At 35.9% G+C, this 20392-nt stretch overlaps 1 protein-coding gene across 8 annotated transcripts in view; it reads right to left on the reverse strand.

The window, feature by feature from the left end:
* The window catches only part of NPAS3 (neuronal PAS domain protein 3), a 927883-nt gene that overhangs the window by 820238 nt on the left and 87253 nt on the right, over positions 1 to 20392 (reverse strand). For 7 of the 8 annotated variants that reach the window (XR_013162215.1, XR_013162216.1, XR_013162214.1 and 4 more), the window contains exon 2: positions 1479 to 1568. The exons of the other annotated variant lie outside the window; for it this stretch is intronic. Coding sequence is in view for 1 of the 7 variants with exons in the window: in XM_077126978.1 (XP_076983093.1) it covers positions 1479 to 1568 (90 nt within the window). In the remaining 6 variants the exon portion in view is untranslated. The remainder of the gene's footprint in view (positions 1 to 1478; positions 1569 to 20392) is intronic. 8 annotated transcript variants of the gene reach the window in all.

A 20392-nucleotide genomic window follows, 5' to 3' on the forward strand; every position in this document is an offset into this window, starting at 1 on the left:
TTCTAGTTTATCTCCAGTTACTTGAATGATCAGCCATCAACTGCTGCTTTAATATGGTCCTTAAAGCGCCCCCTTCTTAAACAATAAAATATCCATGCATCACAACAAAGCCACACAATCACTAATTCCCAAATCCTGTCCACTGAGAGCCACAATAAATAAGTCTGATAGATAACAAATAGTTGTTTAATAATACTTAGAAATAATTTTTGCATTACAATTATACCAGTTCTGATGAAGAGAATTACATTATCTAGGCAACAGATTATTTATTATTAATAAAGCCAGAAATAAATAGGTAGTAAAGATACAGTGATACAGTCATCAACTAAACCAGTCTAGGCCGGGAAGAGTCCCAGCTCCACTAGGTATTTACTCTGTATCCATTTCAGAGAGCAGCTTTAACAGGTTCCACGATATAAGGGACATTTTTAAATGGAAATCATGAAAAACTGGTTCTACAACCAGGTGGGGGAGTAAATGAAATTAGAGCTCACCAGTTTATATTCAGAAGAAATTTTTAAGGAAAAAGGGTGCTTTTTTTAAAATAATGAAACTCTATTGCAAAAGAAGTTAATAGTTTGAAGACAAAAACACACCAACATATATGTGCAAGGTATATCAGGAAAGACTAATACCTGAAGTGGAATTATGTTTATGTTACCGTACATTTTTCTATAGGGGAATTGTTAAAGTTGCTTCAATCATTATTCCATAACTTTTCTGAAAACATAAATATCTATTCTGTTTTAGAAACTCCAGGTTGGACTGTCGTTTAAAAAAAAAAACAACTTTCTTATTAGCAAAAGCAGCACAAGTCAAGCCATAATATATTAAATGTCTTTTTCTTCCCAGAGCAGAGTTTTTAGTTCAGTGATAGTAACAACAACTCATTACCAACAGTTCAGATCCTGTTAAGTAATGGACAAAGCAAATGGCAGCAAAGGCAGAGGACTCAACTTCAATTTAACTGTCCTGTAAGGTACATAGTAATTAGCTGCAAAGCTCTGAAATCTTAGCTAGCATGTTAAGTCTGCTACATGACAGTATAATTTGACTTCTTAAAGGATTATGCAAATTACAACTCATCATTCCATTACAGGATTGAAAAAAAGTGACAGCTAATTTATACATAACACACCTTTCAAATCCCTAAGATGTGTGGCACCTGTGCAATGTACTTTGCTGAGATTTTCTTGCATATAAGTACTTGTTTATTGCAATATAAAGAAGCTTACCTAAGAGCTTTAATAAAGTCATTAAAAAAAATTTTTAGGCCACAATTTCAAAAGAACAAACATTATTTTTGTCTTGATTTCAGAGGCAATTTTTTTTGGTTGTTTTTGTTTTGTTTTGTTTTCTTCCCCACTAAATTAAAGAATAATAATGTTTTAAAACAAGGATATTTTTTTAATAGCTGGCAACCACAAGCACTGATGCACGAGCCAGAAGGAAGACTCACAAAGATTTCAACATACTTCTGGTAGGTAGATTCACAGTAGATTCCGTCATATCTGTAGATTTTCCTACATTCTGATTGGTTGGGCAGAGGATGCTGGGCAGTTATTCTGTAGAGGCATCAAAAACAGATAGACATGACTAGAGATTCTCTACAATCAACCGGAATGCAGGATAACAAGTATGTTGAAATTTAATATAGTTTGCTTTTTATGCTTTTGCGCTCTACACACAATTGCAATGTGTACATACATTTTAGAACAGTAACTTCCACTTTTAGAAAACTACATCTCTGCCAAACTTTTCAGTTCTTTATTAGACCAATATTTTATTTTTCAAACTCAGAGTAATAAAAGTGGAAGAAACAAAAGACATAAGGTCTAAAGCTTAACTCACGCTATAATACCCCTGATCATATTCTAAAAGGAATTGTTAAAAACAAATGGCATTAGTGTTTTTGTTAGAAGACTGCCATTAATTCAATCATGCATTACGATTGTAGACAACTGTAAATTAGCTATAAAATCTTACTCAAGTTAACATTTTTTCAGCTTTATTCAGTAGAGTTTGTATGCTAGTGACTCCTAAAGAGAGGTGATACAGTTTAGAGGACTAAACCCAATTAGGGATGAAAACACAAACGAGAATGCCAGGAGCACAGGTTAGATGTTAACAGGCACCTGAGATGAGCTGATTTAAGTGGCTCCAGGTTTCTCAGCAGTTAAGGCAAAAAGGGAAAAAAAGGCTTATGCAATTTTCATCTGACTTAAGTATATAAATTCATCTGAGACTTCTGCATTATATAGACATAAAAATGCTGAGAGGAGTTTTCTGACCATTCCCTTCAACTGAAAATCTCTTCATTCAGCGAACAAGTATTTAAGGAGTCTATCAGATTGTCTTTTAGAAGAAAATGTTTATGAATTATTATGCAGTATCTACAAGGGTGCCAAGACCGTCACTTTAAACCACTCTATCAAAAAAGGTAATATAATACCTAATCATCATATCAATATGTATATTTAACACCTTCTTAATTATGAATTAAAATATTATTCGTGTTATTTTGTAAAAATCTCAAATAGTTGTTTCCAGTTTCTGGGAAGTAGAATATTAAGCTTATTTAATATTTTATAAGGCCCAATATATCTAGTGACTATTCTCTAAAATGTAAATTCTACTTTCTAGCTTGATTTACACACATTGCTGAGATTTTATTTAAACACATTCCCTGTGTTGTATTCAGCTTGGCCTCAAATCTCTTTTATTTATAGTTAACCATTTACCCCTCATTGAAAGTGATTTTTAAGGCCTGTGTTGATTATTGTATTTAACTTACAACATAAAAGCTTTCACATACTTTAACACTGGAGTTTCAAAGGTTTACATTAATACACATGATATTTCATTGTAAAGCTGATATAAGAAGCAAGAAATGTGAAATAAGCTTGAAATGAAGAACAGTTTTTAAAAATTCAGTAATAGGTTCCATCTGACAAATTAAGTTTAGACATTAAGTGTGATAAAAACAAATTCTGAAAAGTTGTTTTGAGCATATGATGCCCCTAAGAGAACAGACGATATAAGTTACAGATTTTTTTTAAAGAATTGATTCGGCCTGAGATCACACTGATACACCTTAACTATATTTCTGTTCACTGTCATTTTATGCTTGAAAATTGATTTCTTATATTTTGCTCTATATTAAAAAATAAAGTGCTGAAAATCATTTGAGTATGAACAATTTGAAGTTGTCAAAGAACAGCCCATTGTACCTGGTTCTGAATGATTTTGAAAACTAACTTACCCTGAAAAAAAACTGGGGCAATGAGGGGAAAAAGCAGGGGGTAGGGAGTGGTTCTGCCACAGTTTTTCATGACAGTAAAGGTTATAATGAAATTTTCATTTACATCCAGTGTACCATAGAAGAAATTGTCAGGTTTAAAAAAATAACACGCAAAATATCTACTGGAATCAAACCTCCAAACCATCATTTACTTAACACTTTGTATTTGCTACAATATTATCAACAAAGAGCTACTGTATTCATTTTCTTCACCTGATTTTGTTTTTAAAGGTTAAATACTTTCAGTAAAAAGTTCAAACATGCCTTTCAATCGTGAAACTATTATGAACTGCAGCTTCTGCCCATCAAGCAGTTCCCATTCCCTTCCCTTCATGTCACTTCTCTCTAGATGGACTCATCATACAGCTTGAGGTAGGACTTAAGTGCATTTACATACATGTGAAACGTGTAAGCTATGACTAATTTTAACTCACAGGGCAGAATTTAAATAATTAGTTACAAGAAGTCAAACTAAGGGAAAAAGGAGGAGAGAGATGGTTAGAGGCAGAGTAGTAAATTGTTCCATTTTTGCAGGTAATCTAAATGCAAACTAGAAGCAACTTATCATGAGAATGGATTTTCCACCATCTGGTCAAATAACAGGGGATTTGTCTAGTGGCAAGCAAAGAATGGAATGATGTGAGAAAGATTAGCGGGCAAGTCCTACAGTTGGCTAAAATGTATTTTGTGCAAACAAGAACAGATGACGCCTTAACAATTACACCTGTCAAAAACTCCAGAAAGCAATCCATCTCTGAACAGCCCAGTTGAAAACAGGCTAGTTCATAACAAAATGATTTTTTTTTAAACAATTGCCAGCCATAACAGTTTGATGCATGATAAGCTTAGGAAGTCACATTTCACGTTCAACTGAAACCTTAACTAACCGGACCTTGGTTTTCATTGATAAGTAAGATATTAATACTCCCTCCCCCCAAAAAAAATTTTCATGTAACATAAATGGTAAGATTAAAAACCACAAAAGCAAAGAAATTCAGAAAGTCAGAAGTAATAGACTGCCATGGACACGCCTTTTTAGGCAGAGGTATTTCCACTGTCCTAGCAAAGCTGGATTATTTCCTGGGGCAAATTTGGCAACAACTGACTCCCTTGCTGACAGTATCATTAGAAAACAGAAGCAAGGATTAAATACCTGATTGAAGCTGAGTTCCACCTGGCAGAGAGGGACAACCATGCAGTACTATTGCTTAATACATCATATTTTTCAGCTTTTTATAAGGATTTAAATTTCAAGTTATTGTGCGTAAATATTGGCTGTTCTGTGGTTTAATATATAGTTGTGTTTTTTTAATTTATTGTTTTAAGAAGGTATTGTGAGCATCTCTCCTAGCCCCATCTAGCTCATTTCATATTGATATTTACCTTGAATTTGGGCAGTTTCTTTCATATTTCTACATAGTTCAGTTCCTTACTAATCAGAGTAGTTTTTGTTGTTGTTGTTTTAATATATACAAGGTAAGATAACTTACCAGAAGAAAACAACATACGGCCTAAATATTGCATTGCTAAAACCATTTTAGAAATATTTAAAGTTTACATGCCATCTCTTAAACACATTTTTGAGGATAATAGTGACCATTTGGCCATTGTCTCATGAACTGCCTTTTCTAGTACAGATGTCAGAACTGCGAATTTTATGGGTAATTATTTGATGAGAATTTCATTCAAATACTACTTATAATTTTGTACTATTTTGCTGAATTCAGGTAAAATTTTAACTGTTCCCCTAAATTAGTATGCTAAATAACCAACCATTTTGCCTAAAATGTTTACTTTTCAATTCTTTGAGAGTTTGAGAACACAGTCGTTCCGCCAAAGAATTTATTTCTCTTTTATTTCTCAACTGGGGTCAGGGGCCTAATGAACGACAGTAACTTACATTTTTATGTCTCTCATGCTTATAGAGATTGAAAGCTGCATCAATCATATAAAATAAACTGTTTTTCCCCATGAATTTATGATATGGTCACTCATAACTACACGTGCAATGAAACAAGGGTTTGGTATCTTTAACATGGAAAGACAAGTTTTTCAGAAAAAGAAATACACTAATATGCCACACCAAATAGCAGTGTGGTGAAAAGTTCAAGCTCTAGAATCAGAGTATCTGAGTTTGAGTTCCAGCTCCACCACTTAGCATTTGGGCAAGTTACTTTCTCTCTTTAAACCTCAGTTTCCTCTTGTGAAAATGGAAATAACAAAATACCTACTAACAAGGTGGCTGGAATAAATAAAAGAGATAATTATGTAAAGTGCTTAGCCCAGAATTTACACAAAGAGAACCCAATACATTTTAGTTTTTAATAATACATTTAGCTCTTCCAGGTCTAAGTTAGCAAACTCATTGTGGGGTCAAGTATTTTGATAAAGTACAGGCTAAAAATGGAAAACTGCAGATTTTATTCTGTCCCCTATACTGTGATCTTTTAATTTTTTTGCAGCAATACATTAATTCTTCTAGTAGATGCGCTGTGGCTTTATAGACTTTTCTTTCCTAACAATCACCTCTAATGGTGATTTAGTTAATATAACATTTATCAAATTACATTTGTTTAATAAATTGATATTTTTATCTTTAGCAATAGTGTGTTAAATCCTAGATCCTCCCCTTTAACAGGTATATAGATGGACAGAGCAGAATTAGGAGAGAGTGGCAAGCTAGTGAGTGGTCAGGAGTCAGGGAAGATAATGAACCATGGGGGGAACTGGATCCTCCAGAGAGAAGACCCAGGACAGATCACTGTGCTTCAGACACTTATAACATTGGGTGGAGAAGAGACCTTCCTGTTATAATCCCACAGACAGAGCATTGGTCTAATGGGTTGAAGTCAAAAGGAGACAGATTCCAGCTTAAAATAAGGAAAATTCTGAAAGACCAAAACTGGTCAGGACTGAAGTGAGCTGGTTGCAGGATTTATGTTTCCTATTACTGGTAGTGTTTTGAATTGGGTTGGGCACCCACTTGGCCAAGTTGTAGAATGGAAGTCTCAAGAGCCAAACTGGTAATAGGGATAGTTGACTTTTAACAAGACCTGAGAGTCTATGTTTTTAATTAGATGTTTCTCCTTAGATCTTAACATACCTAAATACAAACTCCCTTAGCACTAACTGAAGTATTCCTGCAGTTCCAATTAATTCCGGAAGGCTAAAAACAAACTTTACATGAAAAACCTTAAGGTAAAACAAACAAGCAGAAAATCTAAAAGGGTATCTGGGAAAGTATTTGAACATAGTGTAATTCTACTTCAAAAGTGAATCAGACACAAGGGAAATGATTAGATGGGTTCTTCTCACTCTTCCTTTTGTCCTCCTACCTCCTGCTGTTTGAAGATTCCCACATTTGTGCATTCATGGAAAGACATGTCTAAGCAGTGCTTAGGAGCCCATGCTTTGTAATCAGTCAGAACTCAATGCAAATTTGATCTCTACCACATACTAGTTATGCGACTTGGAAAAAGGAGTATTGTGTCTCTGAGCCTCAAGTTCCTTCAACAGTAATGAAGATAAAAATTTTATTTCATTTTGGATGACATTCAGATTAGAGATGATGATGAAATGCATTTATCATGGTGCCTAGAACACAATATAAGGCAGTAACTATGGTAGCCATTAACTGGATTAATTCATTCATTCAACAACATTTACTAAGAGTTATCTATGCAAGCATATCAAGAAGTGCTGGCCAAACCCTACAGGCATGTGACACCCACAAAGCCCACAGGACATTATTACTAGCTAGGACCATAAAGTGTAATTTCAGTGGATGTGGGAGACTTGTAATCACAGAAACGTGAACTGTTGTCTAGCTTTGTATTATATATTTTGTAGGTCCTATAAAAGTAGACCTTTGCATTGAAAGGAATTGAAATTCTTCCATCAAAAGCCTCCTTCATCAAATAAGTACACACATATCTTCCTTCATACTGCGTGCTTACCCTTTCAGCAAATCAAAGTGAGGCACTCACCTATACTTGGCACTTTTATCCAGTAAGTGCTAGAATGCCATATTGCATAACTTCTCAGCTAGTGAGCATTCTCAGTCCCATTGTGGGATGAGTGTGTTCTGCAAAGTTGGCTATTTACCACTGTTACTCTCTGTCTACATTTACTTAAGCTTCTGGGAAATAGTTTTGAACCATAGTGGCTGATAAAATTATGCCAGTGTCAGACCTGGAACTAGACAAAGAAAAGAAAGACATTAACATTCAATTTCTACATGGCTTGAGGCATTGTCATATTAATGATGGAGAAACAGTGGGAAGGGATCAGCAAGCAAATGGGGATTGATGGGAATCCTCTCAACATCACTGCAATTCAGTAGGGTGGACCAACAATTGCAGGAACAATGGTTGGACAAAAGCTATGCCTAAAAACATGGCCTGACATCAGGGATCCGAAGAGAACAGCAGAGCAGAGCAGTTTCCAATGTGACACCCACTGCTCATTTCAGGGACTATGCCACTGTGGATCCCCACAGTGTCTATCTGTTAGGAATCCATTTCCAGGAACCAGATGCCAACACTAAAAGAATCATGTGTATATGAATTAGGTTAGGATGATCAGTCTTTACTGAATAAGAATGACTTACATTTATATAACATACTATGGCATTCAAAATGATTTTCGCAATAGCCATGTGTTCGTATTAGTATTTTAGTTTTTAATTTTAAATAAGGAAACTGAAGGCATTAGTGTTGTTTGCATTACAAGTGATAAATGGGTAAAGCCACGTCTCCATATCAGCTCTTCTAACCACAAGTCTAATACTTAGTTCTTGAAGCAACCAACTCTCTGAAAGAGACTATTCCCAGCAGCAAATTCTGTTACAAGGATAACACATTGGAAATGCAAATGATCATCTCTAAGTTATCAATTCCGATTTCATAAAAAGCAGAATACCCTTTATAATGAGTTCCAGGTGGCTTTCAGAGCTAGAAGAGACATCTAGCACAAACCTATCCTCTGATTGAGGAAACTGAGACACAGAAGGTCAAGATTCATCCAGAGGGCACCCAGAGAAACTATACTCAAGTACCATAGACTCAAGTACCATAAAAGTTTCTGGGCAACATTCTTTATGCTTGACAACACTGAAAAAAAGCATTCAACAAAAACCTTTATCTACTTAAAAAAAAAAACCATCAGCATTCATGGTGGAAGATTTTCCTGATCAGCCTCTATTGGTCTGTCTACATTTTTCAGGCTTGGAAATATATTCCTATCTCCAATATTTTATTATTATTCACTTTATCTTGAGAACAATCAGATTTCCAAAGCTCTTTAGAAACAGGTACAAATCATTAAACAGTTCTAAATGCCTAAATTAAGATTCACCCATATTTCATTCCCTGTTACTGAGGTCTCTGGTTATCATCTGATTTCTGTACAGCTCTTGTTGTCTTGAATGAAAAAGGAAGCACAGCTTACATAATCGGGATTTGGGTTTCAGGGGGATGAGTGTCACATTTCAATTATCTTATTGGCTACAAAGCATACTTTGCTATTGCTTATTAAAGTCATATTTCAAACTTGCATATCCTTATGGAAATATTTAGGTAATGAAATTGTTTAGCATATTATAATTACTAAAATATCAGTAGAAAGATAACATGTTTTAAGAGTTACAAAAGAATTGCTTTAAACTAACAACCACTATAAGCTTTCTCAGGCTAATTTTAAAAATAGTTGTGGCTTCAACTTTTACATATATGCTAATGAGTTCCAATTCCCTATCCTCAGCTCTCATCTTAATCCCAACCCCAAAGCTTGGCTATTCTTCCATCTATTGGACACTTCTACTTATACTTTCCACTCAATTAGGTATAAAAGAGAACCCATCACCTCTCCTCTACAGCGGGCTCTTGTTTCCCCTGCTGGAATTATCTTAGGGATCTGCCCCACTCTTTCTCCCAAGTACCACATCTAGAATTCACAAATTCCCTCATCCTCCACTTGCAGGCAGTCAATAAACCCATTTATATTTATCTCCTATGATTATCTACACTGTCACATTTCCACTTGCAGGGCCCTTTTCTTAGTTCAGGCATAGGTCACCTCATCTGGATCCCTGAGATATCCTCCCCAAGTTCTCCTATCTTAGATCCACCTTTCTTCGGTCCATCTGCCTCACCACTGCCATAAAATGGGTTTTCTAAAATACAAGTCTGATTAGATCACTTCCCTGAAGAGTCTCTCCAGTGCCATAATTGTCATACAAAGTTCTTCTTGCTCTGGTCCCTGCCTAACCCTGCAGCTTCATCCATTATCCTTCTCCCATTTCTTCTCTTTGTTTAGCACCACCCCACAGCTCTTGTGGCTTTGACACTCTACAGGCCTACATGCGGTTTTCTCTCCTAAACGTCCTTGCGTTATCCTTCCCTGGTTGACTTAAATGTATCTTTCAGGACCTCCCTAGCTCATGACTTTAACTTGGCCAGAACCAAAAAGTAGAACACATCTTTTATCTGCCACTTCTCTCAAGTAATTTCTTTCTTTTTTCTTTTTCATTCACTGGATGTTAGTTAAAGTGTGAACCCTAGTTGAGAATCTGTTTTACATTTTAGAATTCCAGTTCTTAAATTCTTATAAAACCAGAAAGGCCCTTGAGCATGTACAGGGCATGGTTCTTGCTGCTATCCATATGGTCCAGAGCCTCTATCTGAAACCACCCCAGGAAAAGCTCCAGAGGATTAAGCAAACCATGCACAGAGGCTATGAGCATCCACCCCCAACTCAGCTGTTTCTCTCTCATTCAGTTCAAAGGCCCTGGAAACAAATGTAACTTCCCCATAGGCAATTTCTCTAATCATTTTCTACACAGCCTTCAGGTCTGGCCTAGCAAGGGGATCTTTCTTGAACTTGACCTCAAACTACTTTTAACGGAAAAAAAAATGCTATTAATTTGAAATAAAAGCTCCTCATGAGACTCTTCTCCATAGCCTTCTTGCTCATTTGAACAGGTTGAAAACTTTCTGGAATAAAACAGAAATGAAAACCTGAGAGTACAGTGAACCAGCGTCATCTATACAAAATGACAACACCAACTAAGGTAATGGTACCCATCCTACCTTCAGTGAGGATATCTACTTTGTTATCATGCATGATTTAGAGGCATGTGGTTTCTAGGCTTTCTGTCACCTGCTAAATGAATTAAATCAATGTGTGGATAGTGACCCAAAATAAAATCAGAAATGAAAAGTCCTCTGATAATATTAACATAAAGGAAAATACTTCAAAGCAGGATACAACTCGGAGTTTAAGATTTAAAAAAAAAAAGGGAGGTGGGATCAACATACTAAATTTTCCCCAGCAAAACACAGAACCAGTGACTTGCATAAAGAAAAGCAACTTTTGAAGTGTTTCTAGTTCAGGATGGCACCGTGGGCCCTTTCTACTGATGGCCCCAGCAACAGAGTTAGAACCAGACACCAGCCTTCCCTGCAGCAGGGTGCAGGCCTGACCACCTTCTCACCAATGGAAGGGGAGAGAAAGTGGTGTGCACCACTTCCAGTGGACCTTAAACCACTGATTATGCCTCTGCCATACCCTTCCTTCCTCAAGCTGTATCAAGATACCTAAACTACAGCTTTGACTATGCAGAAGAGAATAAAGCTAATGGTAGAAGGAAAACCACACACACAACAAGAGCAGGGCCCTGGTACCCTGAAGGATCTCACAGAACACAGCCATCTCTTCAACTGGGCCACTCATCTCGGGCCTAATAAATGGAAGAGAAATAAACATCAAGGTTCTTTCTGCTACTGCGTTTGACAGTCTCTTTGTTATAGCCTCTTAGCTGTTACCTAACTAATAATAATACACACCTATCTAACTTTTTCCTATTTTAATCACCCTTCAAAAACGAGCTTTTTTGTGAAGTCCTCCGGTTAACTGCCCCATAGCCTAACTGTTTCTCTCATGAGCACTCATCATGTCAATGGTTCATTTACCCTCTTTTAGAACCTAAAGGACATCAGAATTTTGAAGGTAGGTATTCATCATCTTCCATGCCCTGCACAATGCCTGACACAGGTTTGGGGCTTAATAAACCTGAAATGAATAAATCAAGTTGGAAACCACAGACTTTCCTAGATTGAGAGTGACTAGTAGTTGTCACTACAACACATTAATGCACTTGCACTTAACAGTTATCACCTTATGCTAAGGATTGGAGGAAATGTTCAAGTCTTCCGGGGGGCATGGTCTTTCTCTCTAATAGAAATGAGAGTAATGTGGTTGTGTGATCCAAAATCTGTGGTACAAATATGTACGAGTAATGAAGATTTTAAAATAACTATAATTGAATGGAAGAAAGAAATGTCAAAAGTGACCTATAACAAATTGCTATTTGTTGCCACAGTTTTTATTTAATGTTGCTCAATTTGGTTCTTAAAATTAATATTATTATTGTTGGTAATGGGTTGTGGGAACCTTGGTCCCTTCCCTAATCGATCCCTTTTCTTTTTTGAAACCAACAGCAAAGTGAAGTAATATAACCTTCACCTCTGTCTGATCTCTGGCAGGGATGCTAATCATACCAATACTGAGTAGATCCAAGGACTATAATAAATTTCATAGTCTATGAAAGTATTGTGCAAAAGTCAAATATAAGAAATACAGTGTTTTGGGAGATATGGGAAAGAAAGGAAATTGAAGGTGAGACAACATGCCAAAGAACATGAAGTGGAGTATTACTAGAAGATATTCCTTTGGATATGCTATTCCTTAGACAAAATATTTGAGGAGTTTTTGTTTTAACTCCCATCAGTCTATCTTACTGTGGTATGACAACACATATTTAAATTTTGGACTTCTCAGATTATTAACTGGAATTGGCCACTAAAATTAAGCTTAATGATCATGTGCTGTTTGAAGTGCTTTGTTTTTCAAACTCCATTAAGACTTAACAGTCTTTGTCATCTTGCTCTTTCTGTCTTAGGAAGAGAAGTAAACAGGTAAAATCATAAGTACTCTTGACACATGTATTCTATTCATTATAACAATTAAGTTTACAGAGTTAGGGAAATGCTCTGGAGAATCCGCTTCCTCAAGTTTGATTTGGGTTGAAGCCAAAACATTTCAGCTTTGGTACTCAGGAGTATTATTTAGAAGATAAATTGCCTGATATCAGATTTTGGAAAAGGTAGAATTACCATCAAGTCTTGTTACACAACAATTCATGCAGGGAACATACCCTGTATTATTCAGTTTTGCTTATCATAAAACAGGATTACTACTAAGGGGAATTTAATTGGAATAAAATATCACTGAATTATAGTTCAGTGTAACATTTCAATAGTAAATAGACCTCCTCCTTCTTTTGAAAGAAATGTTTTATTTTGAGGTTTTACTGTACCACTGGTGTGTAATATATATTTAGAAATGTGTTCTGATCATAAATCTTTTAACACTAAAGTAGACTGTACCAACTAACAGGAGAGCTTCAGTATTGATCTCCCACTTCTTTGAATGACAAAAACGGTTTCAACTTTCAGTGTGGCAATTTCTCAAAAATAAATTTGAGTGGAGGAGATTACTTTCAACTAAAACCACATTATGAAGCAGCAGCAGCAAGGTAATATAAAGTACTTTTCTTGAGTATATTTGAGATCTGTACATATTTTTCAGTTTCTTTCAAGGTCTTGATTCAACAAGATTTATTAGCACTGTCTTCTTTACAGGAAAAAATGGCTCTGTATAAAAGTTTGTATTTTTCTGTCTCTAAAACCCACATTTTCTGTACTCAGCTGTCCCAAAATAACCACTGTGAATAAAAGGCTTTCCTTAATTTGGTTAAGCCACATTACCATTAAATTCTAGTCAAGATTTACTCTTTTTGTAGGAAAAAAAAAACTCTTAATAGGAATAATAACTTTCAAAATGGGACTTTAAAATTGAAATACTAAAGACTGATCAAGGAAACTAAGGCCAGATTCACAGCAGTTGAGCAAAAGGGCGTGTTGAAGAACTAAGACTATATTGCATATAAGTAAATAAGATGGGGTAGAGAACAGAAATTTGTCTTGATTATATTGCTATTTGGGGAAATTAAGGTTTTATTTTGGCAGGGGTTTTCTTTTTTCTACCTCACTTTGAACAGCCCATTCTATCTTAGCCAAATTTTCACAAAATGATGTGAAAAATTCCTTATATTCCTGTGTGGATAAGTCCTTGTTGAACACATTTGCCTTATCATCTTGAAATTACCCATGCATAGTCAGCACCGGTGCTTCCAGAGGATTCTACACCCACAAAACCAACCTCCATTTCATCACCACTCTCTTTTTGTGGCCTTGGATACTTTCTGATGGTTAGGCAATTCATCTAGCCATAATATTCTCCCAGGTGCAATAGAGAAGCCTTAGAGAACATGAATTTGGCCTGTATGCTGGAATAATGGGAAGCTCCCATAGTCAAGTTACCTAGGACCAGGATGCAAACATTTGCCTCTAAAGAATGGGTTAAACATGTAGTTCTAAAGGATGGGTTAAACATGTAGTGATAGTGCATGCACAGGATTAAAACTAGAATTAGTTTTAATTTATTCCATCTTTGGAATTTTCTTCTTTCAGGATGGAATATGGCCTCAAGTATCCTGCTACTTTTTAATTACACTATAAAATGCACTTTCTGCTTACCCTCATGTAAACATGCCATATCTGGAAAAGAGATATGACAGTTTGTTCAAGGACTTTCAATTTGCCAATTCAAATGATTCAAGTTACACCCATTAGGAGAAAATAATCTCTCAAAAAAATCACTGGATCTTAGAAGCATCTTAGTCATGCTTTGACAATACATCGCTAAACTCATGAATATCTCCCTGTGTTCACTATTAGTAATTGAAGTATCTATGTTCACACATATAAACATCATTTACCTTGCAAATAATTGACCTGGGAACTGTCCCAAGATTGCACACTATTGTCAATTGTCATTAGATACTTAAAAAGAAGCATGAAGGCATCACTAGATATTTTCTCCTAATGGGAATTAAATTTTAAGTTAAAGGTATTACCTTATTTGAGCAATAAAAATATGGAAAGTCTATGATAGCAAGTCTCTGCCTTTTGAGTTCTGATATTAATAATGGGTCCCCACAACCTCATTCCAAAAGGCACTGGAGTGTCTGGAGTCTAGCAGTTAGCAGACTCAGGTCTAGTTTTAATCCTGTCACTTATTACCAGTGTGACCTTGACAAACTTCACTTAGCTTCTCTGTTTCTCAGTCTCCTGTTCTAGAAATTGAGAACAATAGCAAACCCTGGACACCTGAAAGGGTCTCTAAGAGGTCAGATTCATGGGAAAATGCATTAGAAAATATTAGTGCTGTGTAAATGTCAAGAGTTTTCATGAATGTTATAATTAGCAGTAAAAACATAAGAATGACTGCTGGAAACACTTATGCCTAGAACTCGAAAGGATTGTAGATAGCCTCTCATTCACTAATCACATTTCAAAGGTGAGAGAACCAAAGGGATGAGAGGTTAGAAGACAGGTAAAGCCACATACCTGTTGAAGGCATAGTTATGTTAATGCCATCTTGGTACCCTAGCATCCTTCCACTTTTCCACTCTAACCATGGAACTAGATAATGAGCAGTCATTTACGTGTTAATTTCTCCTAGTCCACAGATGTGTGTGTGTGCGTGCACGCGCGTGTGTGTGATGTTAAAATAATAGATGATACAATCAATTACCATCATTTGGAATATTTTCTGGGGAGAATGTGCCCTTCATTATTAAACCGGTTTCATTTCAGTAGCACTAATCAAATATCCACAAGAATGACTCATTTTAAATATGATTGTTTTACAAAGTACCTCAAAGTCTGTTGTTATCCTTAGTTCATACCAAGATATCTGCAAAGCATCACTCTTACCTAGCACTTTGGTAATACTTTTGAATTCTAGTCTGGCAAAGACAAATAAAACAATCTAGCAAATTACGCATTTGTTTTCTTCAAACACATAAAAATTCTTATTATTTCCACCATACAATAAGTTCCTCCATTCAATATCCTCCTGAAAATGGCTAAAACACCATCATAAGATATTTCCATCTCCCCCAATCCAGCTAAAGAAGGACAAAAAAGGTCTTGGACATCCTGCCACTCCTTCTAAGTCAGAATCCTAACAGCTTAATCATGCAATGTCATTAGCAAAGTCCACTTTATTAAAAAACAAGTACTTGTCAAATAGTCCTTTCTTGTGCAAAACATCACAATCTAGTATTCAAAAATGTTTTGTTAATAAAAATAGAGTTTTGCATGGAAAAATTATTATATAATATATCACCAAAGAGATTCCTACCGAGGAAATCACTGAAATGTGGTAAATACACCTTGGCTCTCTTTTCCCTTCTCTATCAATCTAAACTTAGAGAAATTTAAAGATCTGATTCCCAGGCCCCTGTGTGCAGCCTGCACATGTACCGTGCCTGCTATTGAAAGTGTTTAATAATAGAGGAGCTTGCACTTTCATGTAATTCATAATTAGAAGATGACTACAACTGCATTATTTAAAATCAAGCCTTTGTTATCAGCATCAGTTTTAGACAGAAGCTGAGAATCATTTGTGAGCTGTGGCAGACCCAGACTGTTCAAAGCAATTGCTGTTCAGCATGAAAGCTGCAATGGAGGTCACAAAACAGGTCAGGAGGAAAGATAGTGTATCGATTTCACACCAGGAATAGAGGCAAAGCAGAGGCCCACTGTTGCTGCGTGTGATGTATTTCACTTCAGTTTAAGGCACATTTCATTCCAGTCCAAGAAGGGGTGGGGAGCAAAGGGCAGCGGATTTCACACTGAATCATGATGAATTCTGGACTTGTGGATTCCAGTAAATATCTCCTTCCTGGCATTAAGTATTTCTGAAGCAGAGTGAATATAATGGAAATGAGGCTTCCATGGGTAGCAAACATGCACCTTTAGAAAAAAGGTACCCATGTTGCAGTAAGTTCATTTTGTCCACTTATTAAAATGCAATAAAAGCAGGCAAATAAAAAAACAAAAAGCTTGTGCAAACGAAGAGCTCTGCAGAATGACCTCACAATGTGCATCATTTAAATAGTCTGAATGCTGCTACAGAAGACTCAGTGAAGGAAGACAATTGATAGAAATAAACCTTTCCAAAAGCAATTCTAGATCACAGCCTCATGGGTAACTCTGGAGTCACACATGGGATACTGATGGCATTCAAAAATGTCATTTTGTGTTCCGAAGTTATACATGGTCTTTTCTTCTTCCTCATCTCTGCAAAGCCATTCATACTCAATAAGATCAAGTATGATTCGAACCAAATTTCATCCTGTCTCAAGTTTTCCTAGGATAACTGGTATATGCTTAATGTCGGTTTCTGATAAATGTCATTAATTTACAGCAACAGCCTTCTATTCTACCTTGGCTGTGACTATCGGCAGTTTTCCACCTTCAAAATTTGGGTTAGTTGGGAAAACATAAGAAAGTAAAGTAGCTGAGTAGATGTTTATGATTCTAAACAACTGGGAAATAGGACCACCTGGTTCTCTGCCATCCCACTGGAGAAGAATGATTTTCTACTGTGTGTATCAACATATAGTACAACGAAGTCCAAATGCTACCCAGCCATCATGGAAAGTAATTTGATTATAATACAGCATCATTCTTTACACAAACACTAATTTCACTACCCTTGGTATATGCATTTCAATATAATTTCTGAACACCTTTAATTTTTGTTTAGAAACAAGTTTTGTTTTGTTTTCAGAAAACCGAGTTAGAAACAGCACAGAGAAATGCTCTTTAATTATTTAAATAATTTCTCCACCTAAACATTATTTCTTTTAATGATCTGTTCCAGGCATCCTTGTAGGCCTTTTCGTTGCTCCTTCTTCTCTCATGCCTCCTGTTTGTTATTTTGTAAGTGGGGATCAATTTACTATCTGCCACAGAAATAAAGATGTGGTAATTAAGGCATATATCTTACCAGATTTTCATTCATTTCCAAACCTCTTTCCCTAAGGAGGAAAGAACTGAGATGGAATTAGTATACTTCATTTTATTTTATTTTTACCTTTTAGGAAAACTAAAAACTAAGATAGGGAGAGATGTTTAAAAAGAGAGGGGGAAAAAAGTAGATTATTTCTTCCACTAGCAAAGCTAATAAATAAGAAAATATACACGGATAGGGAAAGGTAGCTGGAAAATCTCACATGTTGACCCTTCTCTAACCAAATGTCTATAATTTGAACCCAAATTTAAAAAGTTCAAACATCCACAGGCATTTATAAGAATAATCAATCAAATCAATTATCAATGAGGATAATTTAATAGCATAAAACAACTGAAATAAAGAGAAATATAGAAATTTCCTATTAAATTATTTATGTGATTTGGCTGTCATGTCATCAGTTCCTTCAAATGGTTCTAAAGCATCAATCCTCTTGGCATTTTATGGAAGCTTTCATTATTGGAAATATCTTCTTTAAAAAATCTAGGACTGATTTCTCCAACAAAGATTCTGGCTAGCATAGCAATTTTGAGCTGTTTGGCAAAATCCCAACCACCTACCTAATATACAATACGAATTTAGAAAGGATTAGTGATGCTCCAACATGTATTAAAACTCATAAACACACTGCTAGCATTTTTAATCTCATTAATGTAGTTCTAGTTCTCATACCCATTCCTGAGAAGGAAATTCTTGGCTTCTATTTTTATATTTTCCCCATTCTGTACAAACTATAGCATATGTTTTCAATCAAGAGCCTAATATCTAAAGGCATTCTAAGCAAAAACACAGTAGTTCTAGCTCCACACAAAAAACTTCAAAGTCTAAAAAAAAATTGCTTAGTCAGAAGTATGGTTTTAAACTGCATCTAGAGTTCCTGCAACAAAATAATTATGATGCCTTGAGTACAATGTTTTAGATTTGTATTCATGCATCACCTTGATGGATCTGAAACAAAGTACTTTTGTAGTATATTCCCATGCAATTTGTTCAAATGAGGTAACTTTAAGCTTCTACTCTTTCTGCATCCTTCAGAGATAGTCTCTTCTTGTTTATCAATAATGATCTGATATTTTACTGTTTTAATCTGGGTATAGACAAAATATTTTTCTCCCATGCTGTGTGGTTGCTAATCCTAGTAAAAATTAGCTAGAGAGAGAGGGATTATTTTCACTTTATAAATCTTTGAATTACCTTTCAGAAAATCCCTGCTTCAAAGTGTCACTTACCAGGGTAACAGATGGTGTACCACCACATTGTTACATGCTTTATTTTGGCTCTGAAAAAGTCATGCAGCGTAGGAATTTTATTGCCTATACTGCCCCTGTCAGTTTATTTCCTTATGTACCGATCATATGTCCATTGTCTTCTTTTTGGCCCCATAGTAACAACTCTGTAATGTCACAAGTATTATTATTCCCTTTTCCTTTCTGGTGGACCTCCTCCATCACCTTGGTCTGTGATCTCTGTGAGCACCTTGCTTGTAACAAGCTTCCACCAGTTTTTATAGACTTTAATAATACAGCTTTCCCTCTTCAGGGAAATGGCCCAGAACTTGCAGTCCCTGGGCACCCTAGCTCTAATAAAGCCTTGGCTAAAAATCTACGTAAGGATCCTGACCAAATGGGGGAAAAGAACTGTAACTGATCAAGTGTGAGTGGCAGAGAGAGTTCAAATAGAGTCGAGAGGCTACTCTGGAGGTTGCTCTTACGCAAGCTTCAGGTAGACCTTACTACCTATCATAACCTGCCAACCCCAACCAGAACCATTCCAGCCAATCCTAAAGAACACCTAGGGCAATATATAAGATTCCACAAGGGTTCCAGGCACTAGAGTAACTTGTCAGATACCTACAACCTCCAAATGGGTCCCTGGTCCAGATAAGTCCTAACACCTAGCCCGGTTTCTCCAGAACATCAGATAGTTCCATCTCCCTATCCCATATCAGTTACAGACCCTTCCAATATCAAAAATTTAGAATTGCCATAGGCCAAACAACCCCAATGAGATGTATGGAAAGATCAAAGGTGATGATGGAATTATACATAGAAGATAGGCCTAACAAATGAATATGAATGCTGAATCATTAAATTGATATCTCTTTTAGTCTCCAGTATTTTAGAGCAGTTAGAAGTAAAAACCTAAAATTGTGAAACTGTAACCCACGTCAAAGTCTGAAATATGTTCTACAACTAATTGTGGTGTGGTCCTTGGAAATTTATAGCTTTTTTGTATGTATGTTATTGTTCACAAAAATAAAAGAAGGGAAAAAAGTTGATTGTGATGACAAAAAAGTATTTAAGCCCTCAAGCCTCCTATATTCTGGAGCAACTAGAAGGAAAAATATGAGAGGATCGTATGGTAGCCCATGACAAACTCTAGGATCTATCCTATAACCACTTTTTGAAGAGTGCTTTGAAAACTTGCTTTTTTATTTCTTTGTTTTGTATACATGCTACACTATACAATAAAAAAAGTTTAAAATTAAAAATTAAAAACAATTCCCCAAGGGTTCCATGAACTAGAGTAACTTTCCAGAAACCTTCAACCTCCAGATGGGTCCCTAAACTAGATAAGTTCTGAAACCTAGAGGGCCTAGTCTCTCCAAAACATCAGATAGTTCCATCTGCCTACCCTATATCTGTGACAGTCCCTTCCAACATGAAAAAGTTAGAATGGCCATAGCTCAAACACCCCTAAAGAGAGGGAGAGAAAGATCAAAAGGTGATGGTGGAGTCATAGAGAGAAGATAGAATTTAACAAATGAATATGACTGCTGAATCATTAAACAGATATCTCTTTTAGGCTCCAGTATCTTAAAGTAGCTAGAAGGAAAAACCTAAAATTGTGGAATTGTTAACTCATGCCAAACTCTGAAATATGTTCTACAATTAACTGTGGTGCTGTGCTTTGAAATTTATTGCTTTTTTTGTATATATGTTATTTTTTCACACAAAAAAATTGATTGTGATTATAAAAAAATATATATGCCTTCTAAGCCTCCTATATCCTGGAGCAGTTAAAAGGAAAAACCTTAGAGGATCGTATGGTACCCCATGGCAAACTCTGGGATCTGTCCTA

This window comes from Tamandua tetradactyla, chromosome 14, assembly GCF_023851605.1.
Source record: "Tamandua tetradactyla isolate mTamTet1 chromosome 14, mTamTet1.pri, whole genome shotgun sequence".
NCBI lineage: Eukaryota > Metazoa > Chordata > Mammalia > Pilosa > Myrmecophagidae > Tamandua > Tamandua tetradactyla.